Genomic DNA, 22,343 nt, shown 5'->3' on the forward strand with positions numbered 1-22,343 from the left:
TTGTTCTCCTTGAATGGAGAGGATTAAGTCGCTTTTCGATATTAAAATAGTCAAGAATATTGTATACGGCGAAAGTTTACCGATTGATTATTCTACTACTAATACTTTTACCGACTTAATCTTATTGTAAAAGCAAACCAATAAATAGTGAGTAAATGAAACAAAGTATAGTTACAATTGTTTTATTTGCAATTCAGAATTAGAGGACCACGAGTAGATCTCGTGTTACGACGTGGAATGTTTGGTTCAGGTGGATGTTTGTTTAGTCGACCTCCTCGATGGTGGGGCCGGCGCCGCCAGCTCCGGGCGCCGCACCTCCCGCGCCTGGTGCGCCGCCAGGGAAGCCGGGCATGCCACCGGGCATACCCCCTGGTGCGCCACCAGCGCCCTGGTACATCTTGGTGATGATAGGGTTGCATACACCCTCCAGCTCCTTTTGTTTGTGCTCGTACTCCTCCTTGTCGGCCAGCTGATTAGAGTCCAGCCACTTGATGGTGTCGTTGCACTTGTCCAGGATGGTCTGCTTGTCCGCGTCCGAGATCTTCTCCTTGAGCTTCTCGTCCTCCATGGTAGACTTCATGTTGAAGCAGTACGATTCGAGTGCGTTCTTGGCCTGGATGGTTTCCTTCTGTTTCTCGTCCTCGTTGCGGTACTTCTCGGCCTCGTTGACCATACGCTCAATCTCCTCCTTGGAGAGACGGCCTTTGTCGTTGGTGATGGTAATCTTGTTCTCCTTGTTGGTGGACTTCTCGACGGCCGATACATTTAAGATACCGTTCGCGTCGATGTCGAACGTCACCTCAATTTGTGGCACGCCGCGTGGCGCAGGTGGGATACCTGTCAGCTCGAACTTGCCCAGTAGGTTGTTGTCCTTGGTCATGGCACGCTCGCCCTCGTACACCTGGATGAGTACTCCAGGTTGGTTGTCAGAGTACGTGGTGAACGTCTGCGTCTGCTTCGTGGGGATGGTGGTGTTGCGCTTGATGAGCGTCGTCATCACGCCTCCGGCGGTCTCGATACCAAGCGACAGTGGGGTCACGTCGAGTAGTAGCAAGTCCTGTACCTCCTCAGACTTGTCACCGTGCAGGATGGCGGCTTGCACCGCCGCACCGTACGCGACGGCCTCGTCTGGGTTGATTGACTTGTTCAGCTCCTTGCCATTGAAGAAGTCCTGCAGAAGCTTCTGCACCTTGGGGATGCGAGTAGAGCCTCCAACGAGGACAATCTCGTTGACTTGAGACTTGTCCATTTTTGCATCACGGAGTGACTTCTCTACGGGCTCCATGGTAGACCTGAACAGATCGGCGTTCAATTCCTCGAAACGAGCCCTGGTGATGGACGTGTAGAAGTCAATGCCCTCAAAGAGAGAGTCAATTTCGATACTGGCCTGAGTGGAAGAAGACAGAGTCCTCTTTGCCCTCTCGCAGGCTGTTCTCAACCTACGAAGGGCTCTCTTGTTTGTGGTAAGATCTTTCTTATATTTCCTCTTGAACTCCTGTACGAAGTGGTTGACCATACGATTGTCGAAATCTTCACCTCCCAAGTGGGTGTCGCCGGCGGTGGACTTGACCTCGAAGATACCATCCTCAATGGTCAGGATGGACACATCAAAGGTACCACCACCCAGATCGAAAATAAGGACGTTACGTTCTCCAGCGCCCTTCTTGTCAAGACCGTACGCAATCGCAGCAGCAGTGGGTTCGTTAATAATTCGGAGAACGTTCAGACCAGAGATGGTGCCCGCATCTTTTGTGGCCTGTCTTTGTGAGTCGCTGAAATATGCTGGAACCGTTATGACTGCATTCTGCACTGTTTTGCCGAGGTACGCCTCAGCTGTTTCCTTCATCTTTGTAAGCACCATTGAGCTTACTTCTTCAGGGAAGAAGGTTTTGTCTTCACCTTTGTAAGATACTTGAATCTTTGGTTTGCCTCCATCACTGACCACTTCGAATGGCCAGTGCTTCATGTCAGCTTGTACAGTAGCATCCTCGAATTTGCGACCGATAAGTCGTTTGGCATCTGTAACAAGCAGAAAATATTGTTAAAAAAATTGTTTTATCGAAGGATACCTGTTACCATTAAAACATAATTATCAGATTAAATTTATCACTCACAATATTCAGAGACTCTAGTCTAGTATATTGGAATATCATCATTAAAACCTAAATGTAAAATGAAATAATAATATTTTACTAGAATAATATTGAGAAATATTACCTTAGTCTAATACATATAGCCTAGACATGGTTGTACCTAGTGAAATAATATGATAAAACATCTCATACTAATTTCATGTCACTATATGAGCAACATATTATGTTTATAACAGGAAGTTACTGAGTCATACTTTTGAACATGATTAATTAAAATGTTCTTAAAGAAATGTAATGAAGAATTAAAAACATTGTTAAATATGTTTTAATCATAACAAAACATCCTTTATACATATTTTTCTATTAGTTTGCTTTCTAACTTTCTTGTACTGACAGTTTATGAAAAAAATTGAACCTAATATTTGTTTGGCTACATCAAGGGAATTAGAATTCATATTTTCTCAACAAGGCACACTAATTGCCACAGATTAAGAACTGAAGAGAATTCACCTACTTTAAAAAAAAATGTAAATCTAGACATCCATAAAATATTTCATTGTTTATTAATGACTAATCATTTGATATGCAATAACATATCACTACAATGTGCAAACACTTATATGGAAGAAAACCGCACAATTATCTAGAAACACCTAAATATAAATTGTTTAGTTTTTCCTTCATACTGTATCCTGCATTCTAGATAGGATCTAGTAATAAGACACTTCGTTACCGACGCATTACCCAATTTTACGAGATAGTATGTTCAAGTGCATAACTCAATAATGCACTGTGTTTTGTTACCAGAGTCAATATATAAAACCATCTTCATTCATTTCCCAGAGAAAATTAACTCAATCATTACAGTTGTCTTGATAGCATATATATAGATATAATACAAATAATATAATTAAAATCTACATCTCTGATACTATTAACAATAAAACTTACCAAAAATAGTGTTATTAGGATTCATCGCCACCTGGTTCTTAGCGGCATCTCCGATGAGACGCTCAGTATCGGTGAACGCGACATAGGACGGCGTTGTCCTGTTGCCCTGGTCGTTGGCGATGATCTCCACCTTGCCATGTTGGAACACACCCACGCAAGAGTACGTGGTGCCCAAATCAATACCTACCGCGGGTGCTTTTGCCATCTGTAAAGAAAATGGTATTTATTCATTATTAAAATAAGTAGTAGACATTAGAAATTTAGAAATAAACGTAAGTCATAAAATAAATTGCTTAATCGTTTGAATAGTTAAATTTATACACCGCGTGGTTATATAAAGTTTAAAAAAAGCTATTTAACAAACGCTTTTATATCTCTTGGAAACTACTGGATTAATAATATTAAAATCATTGCAAAAGAAATTAATATTGGTTTACCGGTTTTAGAAACTTAAGGTAATTGAAAACAGAAGGTTCATGAAATCACGCGCTAAGCGCATGGCGGCCCTTGCACTATGAAAGCATATAAATTATAATGTAATCGATGAATGTTCTGGAAAGAAAGAACGCATGAGCTTTGAAAATTTAGGAATAATAAACAGACAATGCAACATTCAAATCAATATAAATTAAAAGAAAAGAAAGGGCGTCACCACGTGTAAGTGGATATGGACAGGAAGGGCAAAGAACCCGGTCAATAGCACGTTGGACATTATTTCGGTAAAGTAATGCTGATGTAATTACTGTAAATCATCAAGAGTCCCCTAGTTTCCAAACTACTTACAACGAATAATGATGACTAATCACGGAAAGATAATTTCAAGGAACTTCCCTAATTAACACCACTGCGTCGATAATGCCAGAAAAAGCTGATTTCAACAAAGTTTTACTAAACAATTTCGATATAATTGAAAAAACAGTAACAAAATTAATAAATTAATACTCACATTTGTAACTTAGCTTGTAACTTAGAAGACTTAAATAGTAGATCACTCAGCAAAGGTGCGCGATTGTCGGCCTCTTTTCACGAAATAAGATGGCGCACGACGCTGTGCAAGCACTTTATATGTGGGCGCGTAATCGCCAGACGTCACTCGCAGTTTCTGGAACATTCCCCGCCGTGGACCAATGAGATTCAAGGAAATTTGCCGCGGTCGACTATGATTGGTCCAAAATATTTACTCCAGACCGGCCATCTTGAATAAGGGAGTTCAGTATCAATTTTTAGAGATGTGCTCATATCGATATCGGTTAAATGATAAAAATATATATTAAATGATAATAATTATTAAAATAATAAAAAAAACTTTGTATTATTTGTAAATGCTCTATCCTGTTTATTTCAAATTAACATTTAATTAAAATAAATAATATATAAAAAAAAAGAATATATCCTAAATAATTTGTTGCACAAGTAAATGTATAATATCAAATGAAATATGCCGCCGATTTTGATTGCACTGATTAATTTTTTTCATTTTTTTTTCGATCATGAGGTTAATGCTGTTGGGCCCTTTGGTTTGTGGAGGGAGGAGGGGGGACCATAGTCCTATATTTGATATTAATTTAAGCTTGATACCTCCACGTAAAGATTTGGTTTCGTCGTTTTATGGTACAAAATTCAAAAAAAATATAAAAAAGTTATTACCTATATTATTAATTTGTCGATATCGATAAAACGTTACAAAGCACTAAATATTACAAGGGGACATTACTGAGCACAGACTATACAACGAAAACCGTTACAAAAAAATAAAATCAATACAAAAAATTGCAGCGAACTGTGAAACGCAGTCGCAATGCGCTAAAATTTTAAAATCTATTCATTTATTCTAATAGAATTATTACATTATAATATTTATGTACTATGTATAGCTGAGAACAAATAAAATTTCAGGTCAAACCAAAAATAACCTATAATTGTACTTTGTGAATTGTGAGCAATAATTAATAATACAATACCTCTAAATTAAATTAATATGACAAAAATACTGCGGATTTCAATTCTATAATTCAAATCAGTAATCATTTGAATTCTGTAATAGATACAATATTTTAAATAACTGCATTTAGCAATTGTGTAATTTTAAACTGTTTTATGTTATTGTTCAATATGATAATATTGTTTTAACCACATTCCATTGCTAACAATTTATCATTCACCTCGTCGTTTTTATCTAATTTATAAATGTATAATTTCCGTGGGGACTAAAAATTTATTTACGTTATCTATATTTTTTTATTAGTTTCATAGCGAAGATATGAAAATTACTTGATATTTCAATAATTAAATTTCTTACTAGAAATTAAGAATTGAACTCACAACCGTCGCAGCTTCTGCCCCTGTCCGGCCTCAATTTATCTAATATCTAAAAGTATTTGTAAGTTTCGTAGTTTTTAAATGAAACATTGAATACTTGAAGACAAAATAGTTTAAAATAGTTATTGAAACTATTCAAATTGTTGGACATTTATAGTACAATAAGGTTTTGTTAAATAATAATACAGGAAAGAGAAATAAATTATGCAGAAATAATTTAAAAAAACCTTTAATAAAACAGTTAAATACAATAAATTACACTTTCGCACTTATCATGAGCTAAAACATGACACTAAAAATATTGCTCACACAAAAAAAAAACACTGCCAAAATAGTAATATTTTAAAATTTCCAATATATTAAAAAAAAATTAAATACTTAAATAAAAAAAAAACAATCCACTTACACTTATCATACATAGAAACAAATATAAAAATGCTTTTTGTACTACACTATATTCTAAAATCATAACAACGCATCATTATATCTTTATTTAACTTTATATATGGTGTTAAACAGTAATTTTTTTTAGCTTCAAGCTATATTCCGCAGTAAGGAAACAATTCCCTTCAATTATAGTTTTTTTAGTCATGGATGAAACAAATAATTTAATAAATGTAAGAAATCAATTCTACATAGATATTTAATGTACAGTACATATTATTTAGCAGTAATATGATTAATTATAGTCTTTCAATACTTTCAAAGAATGTAGGTTCAAATCCATTATATTTAACAAACTACACTTTATACATATAGCATTGTAAGAATAAAAGTGTTCTAAGTCAACATTTTAATAACTTCTCAATCTACTGAAAACTGACAAAAAAAGGACAAATTCATGAGTTAGGTCACTTTTATTTTTAAAAATACCATACATAAATACATATCAAAGACTAGACTAGACATTTGAGCACTAAAATCATGAGATTCTAAAATAAGTCTGGTACATAATGCCTAAGGAAGTTGTTACAAACCATGCAAAACAACACCACCATGTTGCAAAACCAAATACACCTCTGTATACTTCTGATGAGAATACCTGGAATAAAAAAATAGTAAAATACTTAGAAAACATATAAAAATATAAGCATAGTAGGATTTGAACTCGTGCTTCAGAGAATGTTCAAATTTTTTATATTCTTTAAAGATGTTTCACAAGTAACTTAACATTTTAAGAATGTTTAACAAAAATAGTATGTTTATGAGCAAAAAAAATCTTAATATTTAAGAAGAATGGCTAGTCGTAGTGCAAGGGTACAAGTGTGCGACTGTAAACGCGACAAGTGTGCGACTTCGATTCCCACTCGAGGAAATTATATATTTAATATTTTCATACCAACACTGGTAACACAAAGCGCGGCAAAAAAAATATAAAATGATGTTATTTTTTTATTTTAAATTGCAAAAGAATGTGTATGATGAATGATTCATCATATTGCAGGTCACATTGCAATGATGTTAGTGTGGCGCAATCTTTTCGTGACTGATCTTCCATGATTATGTTAGATTTTCACTAAAAGTAAAGTTTGTATTTAAAATATATTTTAAGTTTAGAATATTAATGTCTAATTTAACATTTTCGTTGTCTGGTTTGACTATATTCTGGTCAATATTTTTTTAGATAAGAAAATATAATCTTTAATATTTAAAAATGTTATTCTGCACCTAAGACAGAAAAATATCTGTTTTTCCTCAAGGGTTCTCCAAATCTCCTGTTGAGAAATATTCTACAAAATATGTTTAATGATTATATATAAACAATAACTACAACCGAAACATTCTTAACAAAAGCACCCAAGCACCCCCAATAAACTTAAAACTTCACTTCACAAGAAAAATTATAAATTTTACCATTTTCAAATTTTCCCATGCCATTTGGAACTGCTCCATACCCTGGGATGTTATAAATATTTCTCCACTGGCCGCTTGTGTCGTTTCCTCATGAAACAGTGAAGACCAGGAGTAACCCCCGAGTGTTTTGTACATAAGGGAGAAGTATAGACACATGAATATTGGGCAGACATACTGTAATGCCACCACACATAAATAGTAGAATACTGATGCTATCTGTTTAGGAAAGAAAACAATTATAAAAAAATTTAAAAAGTTTTTTTTTATCTGTATGAACAAAAATGTAAGCAAATAAGCTCAGAGATTACATTCTGCTTTAGAATTTTTGTTTCTTTTTGCTTCACACTATCCCTCACACAGTAGGGCAAGCAGATCTAATGTTAAAACACACTATTCTTTGGAGGTATTGTGTGTTGAGTGGCGAAACTCGACGCCACACTGTGCTTCTTTACCAGAGCGAGAAAATGAAAATATTATTACTATTACATATTTAATTTGAACTATTAACATTAAAATACATAATATAGAAAAAATTAAAACTACCTTCTTTTGTAAATCAATATTAGTTATTCTGCCTGCTTCTTTCTTTTGTTCATCAAGTCTTCGCTGGGCCATGTCTAAATATGCTTGTAATTGTGCCGGCATAAGTGCTATACGGAGTACTATTGTCACTATCACCAGGATAATGCGGAGAACGTCAAACGCTTGGGGTGTCATACTGGAATACGAAAATTAAATGTAAATAAATATTATTAAAAAAAATGAAATAGAGACATACCAGGGTACAGCTTGTGTTAGAACACATGTTCTCTACTTTCCACCTTATTTTGTGACATTGTGTGTTGAATGGTGTGATGAGTAATAGAATAGAACAATTTATTTTATACATTTTTTTTAATGATATTCACATTCACAAAATATTTAAAAACATGTAAAAATGTGACTCTTATTAACTCAAATATAAATCTAAGCAATTATATATAAATCTAAGTACCAAATAAGCTATATATTAAATGTTTAAAGGTAAAGATTTGATCCCACTATAGAAGTGAAGTATTCAAAGATATAAAGTTCATACAAAATAGGACAATCAAAATTCTTAATTAATTTAATTATATTAATTTAATTAATATTTAATTAATTCTTCTTAGGAATTTCCTAAGGGGATCTTTTTATCTTTAAACATTTTAATTTATTTTTTTAAACGGACCGCCAGCTTATATTAATAATATAATATTTAGTGTAAATTAAAAAAAAACTATTGCACTCACAGAGGTTTCTCCATTCCATTGAACACTCTCACAGCCAAATAGTTCTTTGTGACCGGCTGCACCCACAACAGGACTAGTACAAAGGGCATGGCAAAGTTAATGTTTAATAATAAAACTTTGACTGGATTGTCTACATGGTATCTGAAATTAATTTAATATAAAAAATAAACATGATGTTATTTTAAAATCTACCTCTATTTGTTATTTTTTAAGCTTTCATACTTTGAGAGGCAATATAGGGGTGTTTAAAGCAAGAGCAAGCTTCTCTTTCTTCTTTTAGGAACTTTATTATCTACTTAATTATTTACATGCTTTGCATAGTAACAACTAGAATGAGGTTTTGGTCACCACAATAGTTATATAATATTACAATTTTCAATTTAATAATGGTTCCAATAAATGCAAATACAATATACATATCAATTATATGTAATTTATTTAAAATAATCTTTTACTTTAATGAATCCCAGTGCATCCTAGCTACTCTGAGTCCCGGAAATGTGAATAATGTTCCAATTATGGCTGCCCAAACAGCAAAAGCAAACTTTAACACCAATTTAGAAGCTGGACCTCTGAAACAGAAAAATTTGTGTTAATTTTTCTTATATTAGTTAAATATTCTACTTAGAAAATGTTTACAATTTCTTATTGATTAAAGCATCTCATCTTATTTTTTCATGGGAATAGAAAATACTTATTGCCAACATACACAACCAAATTTTAGAGATATAATAATAATAAACTTTTTTACTATTTACAGTTTATTTAATACAAGTTATCTTACATAGATATTGCATAGATACATAGATATCTTACATAGATATTTACATAGACACTGTTTCCTTTCTAGGAAATTATTAGATTACAATGTAAAGTTGTCAGTAGTAATTAAATTGTAATTCATTGTGATTTGAGTAGTGCAATTAAATACCATGTTTTATATATCAAAGTAGACAAATGAAAAATATTAAAATATAACCATTTATTTGATTAGGAATTAAAACCCACAGCCAACATGTTATAATTATAAAGAATTATTTAAAAAATAATAATTCAAAAATAATAATTAGACACAAATATAATATTAATGTCTATTTTAAAAAGAAATACTTACACTGAAGTCAAGCCTTGATTTTGTAAAAATTTTGAGGCATTATCGTAAAAACTGTCATATGCCGGATCAACCCCAACTTCTAGGTTTTTCTCATCCACTATTAATACTATCATAGCAATAAGTAGAAAAACACAGAATGCTACTATACATGTTGATCTTTCACCCATAGATTCTTCACTTGTAAAGTATTGTTTGGTAAGAGACAGCAGTATTTTACTGAGATAATATTAAGGTATTTATTTTATCTATATTTTTAAGTAACAGCAACTTATTTTTTCATTCTTAAGAGTCCATTTATTTTTTTCAAGTAATATATAATTTAAGTTCGTAATATTTTTTTCAGTTTCTATTTGTTCTCTTTCCCTCTTATAGCAGAGTAGATTGAGAGAAGCATTTAATACCTAGAGACTTACTACCCATAGTGGATAAACTCCAATGAGATTATCCAAACTGTCTTGTCAGAGCAGGTAATTGAAATTAATAATTCTCCTGAATGGGTATATTAATATTTTAAAGTAACAAGCAGTGCATAGAGCACCAAAAAAATTCTTATAATAAATGTATATAATATATTGTAAAGGATACAATGTAAAAAACTGAACCAGCATGCACCATACCATACTCAGGTTGAATTCATCTTTTAATGGATATATTGAAGTGTAAATCTGAAAAAGGATTTATTTTCTAACTGTAAAACCATTTGGTCAGTAAGTTACTTATTATAACAAAGCTAATTAATGTTAATTAGTCCTGTCCAGGTGAGTACATCATAATACTACATACCTCAGACATAATATAAACAATAGCTGCATATAAAGCAAAATCCACAATCCAAATGAATTCTGTATAATATCTTAAATGAACAATATCTAATGGTGTTACTGGTGCTGTTTCCAATTGAATATCTAAGCTTCGAGAAACATGAAACGTTTCAGGTTTGCCATTTGATTCATTTTTACCGCCTTTCCGTCCTTTTGGCTTATCCTTCGGCACTCCTGCCAAAGTCCTAAGCTCACTGTTATCTGGATACAAATACCGATATAATCCTTGAGAACACAAAAGCCATCTCGCAAATGAATAATTTCCAAATTTTTGTATCACTGATACCATAACCAGCGTTATAACCAATTGTGCCCCAAGAAAAGCCTAAAATTGAATAGAATTTATCTTATAATAACAGTTTATTCTTAGTTTTCGGTGTATTTTATAAGCAAGACACATAATATACCATTGTAATATATATTTCATTGGCGGCTTAATTTCATGACGGTCTAAAATTAATACATTATTTTTAATTTGCTCCGGGATCTATGATAAGCAACAACCTCAATTTTCTACTCCCACACAAATGACAATTGACAAGTGAAGTGACAGCTGTGATAACTATTAATTAAATATGTAGTTTCTTTTAACGCTTGCGATGGCTCAGCAAACGCTCAAAAATTCCAACGGCAAGCGTGTAAGCATCTCGCAAGCGTTTGTCGAAAATTCTCGCAAGCCATCTTAATCACAACGTGTTCTTGTTAGCAAACTGTAAACGGTATGCTATTAAAATATATTTCTTATTGGAAATAAGTGCCATAATAGAACAATTTAAATATAATTGGGACAATTATGTAAGATATCACTTAAAAAGTAAAAGACAAGATAGTAATAAATAATAATACGTTATATGTATTTATATAATCTTTTACATTATGATGTTTTTTTAAATAATAAATATATATTTTTATACAAAGAGAACAGTAAAAATAAAACGGTCTCCGTAAACACAAATCACGTTACGTTTTTGCTTCATATTATTTTATATATAAACTTAGAAAAACAAAATCTATATTAAAATAATAAATAAATTTAATGGTAAAAGTACTGCTGAGATATCAAAATAATGTTTTGTTTCAAAAATTTCTATATAAGTTTCATTACCGTATATAATTTGTTATATTTTTTCTACATGGCATCCCAAATTAAATGTCGCGTTGCGCACAGATGACGAGTTCGTCTCTGCTCGCTTTATAATCATATTGATCGATTTCCATTTATTTCGGCATCGTCGCCGCCGATGTCCGTTCGAGCGCGGCCGCGACGGACCTAGATAAATTGGATTAATTTTTTTGTGAATAGTGATAGAAAAATCAGAAAAATGGGGTCGTTGTTTCGGAGTGAGGAAATGACTTTGTGTCAACTTTTTCTCCAGAGTGAAGCAGCTTATGCATGCGTATCTGAACTTGGAGAACTGGGGCTTGTACAATTTCGCGATGTAAGTCAAAACGCCCTTTTTTACTAAGAATAAAAACAGTAGGTATTTGCTGTATAACGTATTCGGTTGTATAATTGCTTTAGGGGTGTTATTTCTTATTAAGTAATAGAAACTTACTGACCTAATTTATATATGTTTATGATTCTATTGAAAGAACTTGATAATGATACGTTGTCAGTTAGATATTGATTTTTTAAAATACAGATTTCATGAACTTCTCAAAACTTATATTTTTAGAAAGTACATCATTAATCAAGATAGTCACTGACAATGTTAATTGTAAATGAATGCCTAGTATTTGGCTTAATTTATATTGGTGATTTTGAAAAAAAAAATTTAAGCCTTTTTAATAACAATTGTAGTGGCATTTTGAGACCTTTAGTTAGTTAGATTCAAAAGCAGTTAACATTATACTCTACATAGAAAAATGTGTTGCTCTCAAATATTACATTTCTGATCTTTAATGAAATTATTTTATACTAATTTTCTCAGACATTAATTATTTTAAATAATATTTTATTGCATTTTATGTTCAAAAAATGGTTAATGTGGCTTTTGCAAGGGCATTAGGCTGTTGTAGAACATGTAACCTTCTTGTTTTTATTGTTTTACTCTATGTCCATACTAAAAGGTTATAATTTTTAATGACATTCTTTGCTTATCTTAACATTTACAGTGCCTTACAAAATGTTATATATGTGCATGATAAAATTTACATTAGAATTTAAATTTTATACCTGGCCATCAAATGCTTTTAAGGGAGGCTCTAACAAAAAGTCATATTGGAGGTAACTCTTACTGCAAGTGCACTGAGTTACATCAAAAAAGAAAATTCATAATTTAATCCCCCGAGTGGGAATTCGAGTTACAGCGACCCTTGTAGGGCATAAGGCCATAACAACCTCAAAATAAAAAGAGTAAACTTAGGATTTTAAATTTTAATGTTTGTCCACCAATGTACTTATAAGGGAGCTCCTAATGAATGCTGAAGGTTTTTTATATCTAACTTGGCAAAACTGTATATTCATGATTTTTTTTTATTTAACTTATTATCAGTTTCCATATATAAAATGTTTTTGTGTAACATTCCTTCTTTATGTCATTAATTTAATTGTCATACAATTGTTATTGGAAACTTTTTCAAGCTAGCGTGGTGGAAAGGGATGGTCTGATTATTAATATGATGGTTGTGGATCTTATCCACTCAGAGTTTCACCTATTTCACCTTTTGATTATATTTAATTTATTTTAATTTATTTGTTCCCTTAAACCAAGTGCACCATTGAGTTCCATAACTCACCACTTGACCTCTCTTGAACCTTGAGTTCTGTAAATTGGACAAAAGTGACAAATTAAATTTCTAGGATCCCTCTGCCTAACTTACTATTTAACTTAAAATGTTACTAGAAAGCTAATACACATCTGAATATTGTAATATCTATTATTTTTTTGATTTCAAATTACAATTTGATATTGTCTTTATACAATAAATGGCTATACATACTAGAATAAATTGCCTGTATTTGTAAATAAAAATAGTAAGTGATTTTAATTTTAACTTCAAGATTCATTAACTGAGAAAACTTTCATTACAATGGTAATACTGGTTAATTTAAAAAATCAAACAGTATTACCAACACAAAATATGAAAAAACTTTAATCAAAGTTAAATCACATGATTTGATTAATATAATTATGGCACACCTAATTTTTATCATTATCAATTTTGTTATCAAATAAAATATTTGATATATATTGATTATGTTCTTGCTTGAGTGATGAATACCTACCATATTAAAAAACATTAAGATGCTAAAATGTCTAAAGAACTAAGACATTGGTGTGGTTTTAATTTCCAATTTACACTCTGGTGAATTAATATGTTTCAAGAAGGAAGGAAATTGCTATGTCACTGCCTAATTTACTGTCTCTAAAATAAACAAATTCTTTTGAAGAAAGTGATATGTCACTACATTTTGTTTGTACTACTTCAAATAAGATAAAAGAAAAAAAATCATTTAATTTTTATATTAACTACACTTGAAATATTTTTAACTTTTAGTATAATTAATGTCTACACATATTTATTTCAGCTTCACATTGTATCCCAAAGCGAAGAAATGAAAATATTAAATATTTCATTTCCTCGAGTGGGAATTGAACCCACAACCTGTTGCCTTTACAATTACATGCTTGTGCCCTTGCGCCAACAACATAATATTGAATTCTATATACTTATGTTATTATTTATTAATCTGTATGTATATACTTATGTAAAGGAATTGGGTTATCATGACATGTATATACAATTATTAAGCAGAATCTGTTATTCAAACATCCTTATAATTTTCACAAGTTTTATCAATGAGATTGACAAAATTGGTAATTTTTTGTCCTTGTATTTTTTTTTACTACACTTAGGTAACATTTACATTGAATTGTGAATGGCGAACGCTAAAAACTAATAGATTATTATAATCTATTGTGGCTTTAATAAGTGATAATTCAAATTTAAATAATTATTCCATTATTTATTTCATTTAAATTCCAATCAATTGTGGCATCATGCTTTACATAAATATTAATTTTATAATATTGAACTGAACGAGGTGTTGAGTGCCCCCTGTCAACGTGCCATATCTTGAAAATTACAGTAGGAAACGGACACAACTCAACACTAGTTACATCTGTCTTCGTGAAGCTGAAAAGAAAATATTAACAGAACATCTCTAGGCTACTTTTATTACTTACAAGAGTTTAATAATAATAATAATAACTCTTTATTGTACACCCAAGAAAAGACACAAAAAATACAATAACATTATATAAATGTACAAAAGGCGGCCTTATTGCTTAATAGCAATTTCTGCCAGGCAACCTTAAGGCAGAGGACATAGCAAATTAAGATAGGGGTAGGGTGCAAAAAAAAAATATAATTAAGGGTATAAAATAAATAAGAATATATTTACCATAAATAACACATACAAAGCATACGTAAATAAATATAGCCGTATCAATATATATACAATACAAATACATACACATATACATATAAACTACATACATACATAGATAAAGATAAGAACTAAATGGTAAGAATAAAATGTGTAATGGCAGAGAGAAAAAAAAAAGAAAAAGAACCTAAGTCTTAAAGTGACATAAAGTGTAACTTTAAACGACGCTTGAAGGTTAGAAATGTTTTGGCATTTCTGACCACTAAAGGAAGGGCGTTCCACAACCTACACGCTGTTACAGTAAATGAACTGCTGTAGAAGGAAGAAGTGTGAGAAGGTATTTTGAGGATAAGATTACGTTCAGAGCGAAGAGAGCGAGAATGTGTCTCGCCCAAAAACTCAAAACGTTCTTTAAGGTAAGGAGGCGAAATTGGATTGAACAGAATACAGTAACAAGAAGATGAAGGATGTGAGTATTCCTGCGAAGGCGGATAGGGAGCCACTTGAGTTTTTTACGGAAATCAGAGATGTGATCAAATTTGCGTAGGCCAAATATGAACCGAATACATAAATTTTGAATACGCTCAAGTTTATTTAATTGCTCCTCTCTTAAGTCAAGATAGCAAGTGTCAGCATAATCAAGAATCGGTAGAAGGAGAGTATTTGCTAACGAAATCTTAGTAAGTATAGGAAGAAAATTACGCAAACGTCTAAGAGAACCTAAGGATGCAAATATCTTTCTGCTAACCTCACTTACCTGTGAATCCCAAGACATATTATTATCCAGAGTGATACCAAGATCTTTTACAGTTTTGCTGAATGGTATAATGTCACTATTAATAAGTACGGGTGGTAAAGTCGATACATCTATTTTTGAAATAAGTTTTGAACTACCAATTAAAATCAGTTGAGTTTTTTTTGAGTTAAGATGTAGACCAAATGACTTACTCCAAGAAGATATACTCTCCAAGCTATTGTTAATGTCCTTGATTGCGGTGGGTAAGTCCGATATATTAGCTTGATTGTATATCTGCAAATCGTCTGCATATAAATGGTAGAGAGAAGAAATAGTATCAGAAATAGTATTAATAAACATAGAAAATAGCAAAGGAGACAACACGCCACCCTGCGGAACACCAGCAACGACAGGAGTCCAATCAGAGTACGAATCTTGTATTCGCAAACGTTGCCGACGTCCGTACAGGTATTCACGAAGCCAGTTAATTGCATCAGGAGATATGTTAAGTGACTTTAAAGTAGCCAGCATGATATCAAAGTCAACGGAGCCAAAGGCATTGCTGAAGTCCAGCAACGCCAAGACTGTGACTTGTTGCCTATCCATGCCAGAACGAATGTCATCAGTAATTTTTACTAATGCCGTTGTCGTACTATGACCAGGACGGAAACCGGATTGCAAAGGGTTCATAAGGTTACGTTGGTAAAGGAACTGAGTGAGTTGGGTCTGAATTAAGCGCTCAAGGACTTTGGATAGGAAAGGAAGAATAGAAATAGGACGGTAATCAGAGAAATCAACAGGATTAGGTTTTTTGGGTAAAGGAATTATTTGTGCATCTTTCCATATTGAAGGAAATTGCTTTGAGCATATAGAGTGATTAAATATACATGTAATTACAGGTTATAAGATATCGAGGATGAGACTGATCATTTTGCGACTAATGCCGTCAGCACCGACAGCATCAGATTTAGTGGCTAAAATTGTCTTCTTAACATCACTTTCTGCAAATAAACTAAAGAAAAAACTAGGAACACCTGGAGTGGATAAAGCATTAAGATGGTTAATAGTAGATAATTTTGTTGCGTTATTAATAACACAGGAAGAAGAGAAATGTCTATTAAGTTCATTTAAATTGATATTCTTGGGATTTATAAATTGTTTCGCTTTTCCAACTCCGATAGATTTTAAAAAATTCCAAACTTTATATGAGTCTTTTTCCTCTATTACAGATTTGTGTATATGGCGTCGTTGGTTATCTCTACACATCATATTACAGCGATTGCGAGCTTTATTGTAATTTTGCCGATTGGTATCATTAGGATTTTCTTTGAGAGTTTATGCATGTTACGTCAATAATTGCTGAAATATTACAATGCATGGAAAATTAACTACCTATTCATTTTTCAAATGCTTATGTGTTTATGAACACAAATATTCGTAATTAACTATAGTTTTTCCTACTTTATGAATAACGGAGAATTTCAAGGAATGCATATTGCGTACCTATGATACAATTCTGTTTATAAAAAAGCTTTGGCATTAAAGAGATATAATCTATCAATAAGTTACACACTTATTTAAAATAATAATAAAAGAAAAAAAACCATAATGAAAATGAACTTTCTTTATTAAGACTTTTACATTGCAAATATGAATTATATTATAATAATTTCGGAAAGAGAAACCTCGCCTCGCCGCAGTTAATAAAATGGAAACGTGAAAATATTTATATACCAATTTGGAATAGACCAGGGTTTCTTAAACTATGGGTCGCGACCCCGAAATGGGTCGCGTAGCAAAATTCTGGGGTCGCGAGAGATTTTAATGTCATTTTAATGGACGCAGCTACGCCCGCTTGAACTATACGATTATTTATTAAATATATTTATGAAATTATTTTCGATTTTCAATAGAATTTGTAAGAAAATATAAGTCTAAATAATTAAAATAAGTTAAAAAAGAATAATAAGTGGAGATTTATTATTAAAAAAAATATCTAAGTAACCGAAATGAACAAACAAAAGAAGTAAAAGTAACTAAAGGAAATTCTTAATATTAGAAAAAGGACCGTTAAAGTTTGCCGTGCGCGCGTACTAAACATTTTTCTATATTAAATAATTAATAATTTTTGCGGACAATATTAAATAAAATCCCAAATGATTAAAATTACGATATTTTAAGTGTATAACATCGGTATAGATAACCAAACTGAGATAAATTAATTATAAGCAGCAAATAATTACATAAAAATTAACAGTAATTCGAAAATATATAAAAATTTACAAAATCATCAAAGTCATCTGCCCGTTCGCGTCGATCATACTATACCACTCGTAGGCTAGCTCATTTCGAATCAGTGACATCTTAATTATTTATTAGAATGTTATACAGTAAACTATAATTTCCATCTACATGAAATGCTAAAAGTGACTATTACATTTATTTTCATAAGAATGAATATCAAATTATAGAAATCATCTAATTTTTATTAATGTATACAAATCTATATCTATAGTATATATCAACGCGGACTATTTTAAACAATATTTTTGTAGAATATGTGTCTCATAAGGTTGAGTCGGCGCGCGCCATGTACGCGTTAAGTAAACTCACTTTGCAAGCCGTTGCTTAGCAACGGTCGCGGAGCGATGGTTGTTATTAACGGGGCGGCATAAATTGCATGTCAAATTAAAAATTATTTTAATATATTAATATATATCGACAATATTACAAATATAAGAAAAAAAAGTATCCTATGGTCATCCCGGTACCCTCATTTATCTCTATATGTGTATTTTATCACAATTAAATTAGCACATTGGGCCTGATTGCGTAAAAGACAGACAGACAGGCAGACAGACAGAGTTACTTTCGAATTAATAATATAGGTATGGATAAATAAAATTTTATAATTTTTTGTGCAATTTTTATTTTATATTTTTGTATGTTCCAAAACGAATTCTAAAAGTATATATTTTCATATGTATATGTATATTGTTACCTAATAAATAAATCATCAAAAAACATTAATTTATTTTTCTTTTATATTTGTATGGGGGGTCGTTAAGAAACTCGCAATCATAAATGGGGTCGTGAATGACAAAAGCTTAAGAAGCCCTGGAATAGACGATACATTTAAATTATTAAATTGTAACATTTTATCTTCAACCATCGTCTATATAATAAAAGCTATTACATATATATTTTATAAACGCAAAGAAATATAGGTAATTTCTTGCTTCTGCCTTATTTGTATAAAATTTATCTATATATTTTTTCTTTCTTAAACAGTTAAACCCCGACGTAAACGCTTTCCAACGCAAATTCGTCAATGAAGTGCGTCGTTGCGATGAAATGGAACGTAAGCTTCGTTACCTCGAGAAGGAGATCCGTCGCGATGGCATCCCCATGCTGGAGATACCCGGGGAAGTACCGGAGGCGCCGCAGCCACGAGAGATGATTGATTTGGAGGTATGCACTAAAAAACTTGCTTAGTAACTTTAATAAAATGTTAGTGTTTACCTTATAGTAAACGAACGTAAATCGTATTGGATTTTCCTCTAAGGGTAAATAAACGTCTTGAGCATGGTCTTTGAATGTCAATGCTGCAAACAAATTTTTGAATGTCTTAATATTTTTAGAACGATTGTGACTTTTATTTCATACATAAATACGGAATTAAATTAATATTATTAATTTAATTTTTAAGTTCAAGCTAAGCAGATATTTTGTGGTGTAGGTTTTATAAAGGTACTAGCGGTCCGCTCGCGGTTTCGCCCGCGTGAACTATATTATTATTAATTTCTGTCTCCATGCCTACGTCCTAGTGACGTTATGCAAAATTTGAGACGCCTAGCATTTGTAGTAACGAAATTTCATACAAACTTTCTACCCCAAAAACAAGCCCTTAGAAGTCGAATATTGCAAATTCCCGTCTTAGCGAGCACCTACGTCCTATAAGTAACTCCTATGCAAAATTTCAGACTCCTTGCACATGTAGTTTCTGAGATTTCGTGATGAGTGAGTGACCTTTCGATTTTATATATATAGATATAGATGGATAGATATATTAAGCATACAATGTTGTTCAACAGGCAACTTTCGAAAAACTCGAGAATGAGCTGCGTGAAGTGAATCAAAATGCCGAGGCGTTAAAGAGAAATTACTTGGAGCTAACTGAGCTCAAGCATATTTTAAGGAAGACGCAAGTATTCTTCGACGAGGTAAGGAACTATTAGGTGTACATTCCAGCGCTAGAGCTCCTCTAAAATCACATGATTTGGCTTAATATTTATCGATAAAATTAATGTTACAACATTTCTGTGATAATCTATATGATATTTATAGTTTACGTAAGCCACTTCGTAGTTTGGAATTATAAATTAATCGTAAGATAAGATAGCTGCTGCCGGTAACGTTCTGAGGACACGTGAAATTCATTATGATCGCAAAATTAATTATGTTTGTGGCGTTATTCTACGTCAAACATTTAATCCCAACTTGTTTAAGACCAAATTCTTTGTTTGCATACTTTATTTTATAGGACGATATTATAGAGCCATATACTCTTGGACTTAAACTAATGGACGCTATTAAAAATATAATCTATACAGTTCATATTGTGATGCTGTTGTAGAAAAAAACTAGCCCCAAGTCGATCAATTTCAAATTATGTTCAGTCTTGACGTTATTTTAATCATTTGCGAATTTTTTTTTATTTTTATTATTTACTGTCAATGTTTCATCAAACAAGAGAGGACCTTGAACAGCCTCATATGTAAAAACTGATCCAAGTACTAAATATCTTTCGTTTACTAAAAACACTCAGCACAGCCTCTGATGTTAACACTTTCTGTCTATATAAAATGAGGTCGAGGGTCTTCTTAATATCGCTTTAGAATATTTATATAAAGCGAGATCAAAAATTCTTTACATTGCTAGGTTTTTTTTTAAACTGAGTCACCAATGTACAAAGCCATTGTCACATTGCTTTGGTAATTACGTCTGTCGTATTTGAATGGCAGCACGATAATTGATTAAAAATTCAGTATAGTGGCATTGGCTGCTTACTGTAAAATTATTACATTCGAATTGCACCAGTTAGTTAATTAAATACATCACGAATGTGACATTGACATTGTACGTTATTGACCTTGGCGCCATTTCGGCGCTTGTGTGCACAAGATGGCGGATCCGTCGCGCGAAGAGGAACAAGTCACTCTACTTGGGGAAGAGGGACTCATGGCGGGAGGGCAAGCGCTCAAATTGGGGTATGATTATATATAAATCGCTTGGTATATGCTACAGTGGTATCCTTCAAAAGTTATCCTTATATTTCATTTCCACAAATGTGTTGGTACAGAAAAATAAATTTTATTGTTTCTAATTGGGTTAAAATTTTAAAACAAAGTGAAAAATGGAAAATAATAAAAAAAGTGTACCTATATATAACTTTTAGTGAAGACCTATATCAAAATCCAAGAGAAATGTGTTAATATGATATAATAATTTCAGTTTTTCAAAATTGTCTTTTGACTTTTGCCACTGTAGTATTGTGAGCGAAATGTTCTTCGACGTGTCCTGACTCCAGAGTAACGCGTACGGAGTCAGAGCAAGTCACGGACCGACATTATCTTTACAGCGCTTGTACTGTGACGCTGATTCGGGAGTCAACCGCTCACCACTCAGGCAAGCATTGGAGACAGCCGGTTTATAGTATATCAAATTAACACCTCTTTACTTCTTGTGTGATGGAATGAGCTTAGAAGCACCGACGTCTTAATTTTCAATCTAATATCAAGCTTATAGGTTATAGATATCCCAACAATAGTGCTAAACAACTGCTGCCTGAGTGAGTTTTCACTAACAATTTTTCGGAAGCGATTTATTTTTGAAGTCCATCCGCGGGAGAATACTTGGTCTTATTTACAATCATGTTCTGTCCACACCGTCTCATGCTTTCTGTATCGTATTTGCATGCCATTATGAGTTTTCATGTACGTAGAGTAATTCACATTTTTTTTTTACAATAGGAAAACACAATGTATTGATCACTTATACCTGATGGTACCTGACACTGAAACTCACAATGTAATCGCTTTGAATCCATAGTAGACATTTGAGTTTTAATGACGCGTTGGCGCTATTTTTTTTACTACAACAGGCAACAAATTCCAATACTGGAGTTTATTTTATATGTGGGGTTTTCGCTTTCGGCTTGTGACGTTCGTGGGCGATGTGTCTGTCTACATGTTTGTTTGTTCGCTAGCACGAGGGTGGTGCCAATACCACTGAGTCGATGACCCGCGCGCTGATATCCGACGATCCGAACAGACATATGGGACAGGTCCAACTAGGGTATGTATACGTGTACATACGGCGCTAGTCGGACACTGAATGAGCAAGAGAAAACTCTATGTCAACTTCTTTATGATTGTGTTGATATAAGATTTCTCCTTATTCTTCAAATTTGCTTACACAGTAATACCACCGAAATGCAAATACAGAATGTGGAATAATTTAATAGTTATTTTAAATACAAGGCAAAAGTGGCCAATCTCTGAATGTGGTGCATGAACTGGATCAAAGTCTTCTTGACTGCTTTTCGCTATTGCTATACAGGTTAAAATTATCTTCGGTTATCTTATATGGGACTAACATTTTTTTTTCTCGCGCCGCCATTGACTCTTAGTCATCCATTTGAGGTGTTTACATTAAGTTGACAGTTTTATTATTTGATGATACACATTGCCTCCTGTAAATATATTTACGTCATTAATTAGTATTACGTT

General features: G+C 32.5%; 3 protein-coding genes across 6 annotated transcripts in view; 1 reads left to right on the top strand and 2 right to left on the bottom strand.

The window, feature by feature from the left end:
* Window positions 1-168: 168 nt before the first annotated feature.
* Window positions 169-4,150, bottom strand: LOC146538422 (heat shock 70 kDa protein cognate 4). Its single transcript, XM_085186440.1, has 3 exons — window positions 3,991-4,150; window positions 3,045-3,249; window positions 169-2,019 (listed from the first exon to the last, which is right to left on the bottom strand). The coding sequence occupies exons 2-3, from the start codon at window positions 3,247-3,249 to the stop codon at window positions 263-265; spliced, it is 1,962 nt and encodes a 653-aa protein (XP_085042566.1). The 5' UTR covers window positions 3,991-4,150; the 3' UTR covers window positions 169-262.
* Window positions 4,151-5,576: 1,426 nt separating this feature from the next.
* emei (transmembrane protein 161-like emei) lies at window positions 5,577-10,973 on the bottom strand. The gene is made up of 9 exons (XM_085186594.1): window positions 10,831-10,973; window positions 10,386-10,748; window positions 10,188-10,267; window positions 9,603-9,818; window positions 8,944-9,060; window positions 8,489-8,629; window positions 7,761-7,935; window positions 7,218-7,433; window positions 5,577-6,405 (listed from the first exon to the last, which is right to left on the bottom strand). Exons 1-9 carry the CDS (start codon window positions 10,831-10,833, stop codon window positions 6,286-6,288), a joined length of 1,431 nt encoding a protein of 476 aa, XP_085042720.1. The 5' UTR covers window positions 10,834-10,973; the 3' UTR covers window positions 5,577-6,285.
* A 640-nt stretch (window positions 10,974-11,613) lies between these two features.
* Vha100-1 (V-type ATPase subunit a family protein Vha100-1) overlaps window positions 11,614-22,343 on the top strand; it is a 30,913-nt gene continuing 20,183 nt past the window's right edge. For 2 of the 4 annotated variants that reach the window (XM_085186631.1, XM_085186632.1), the window contains exons 1-4: window positions 11,614-11,862; window positions 18,844-19,023; window positions 19,647-19,775; window positions 21,821-21,909. In XM_085186631.1, the coding sequence (XP_085042757.1) occupies window positions 11,746-11,862; window positions 18,844-19,023; window positions 19,647-19,775; window positions 21,821-21,909 (515 nt within the window). In that variant the 5' untranslated portion in view covers window positions 11,614-11,745. Of the gene's footprint in view, window positions 11,863-18,843; window positions 19,024-19,646; window positions 19,776-20,736; window positions 20,823-21,193; window positions 21,241-21,820; window positions 21,910-22,343 lie in introns of all 4 variants that reach the window. The other 2 variants (XM_085186634.1, XM_085186633.1) reach the window with 2 other exon arrangements.

This window comes from Heliconius melpomene, chromosome 6 (assembly GCF_056956725.1).
Source record: "Heliconius melpomene rosina isolate 202511_hmr_F chromosome 6, ASM5695672v1, whole genome shotgun sequence".
NCBI classification, from domain to species: domain Eukaryota; kingdom Metazoa; phylum Arthropoda; class Insecta; order Lepidoptera; family Nymphalidae; genus Heliconius; species Heliconius melpomene.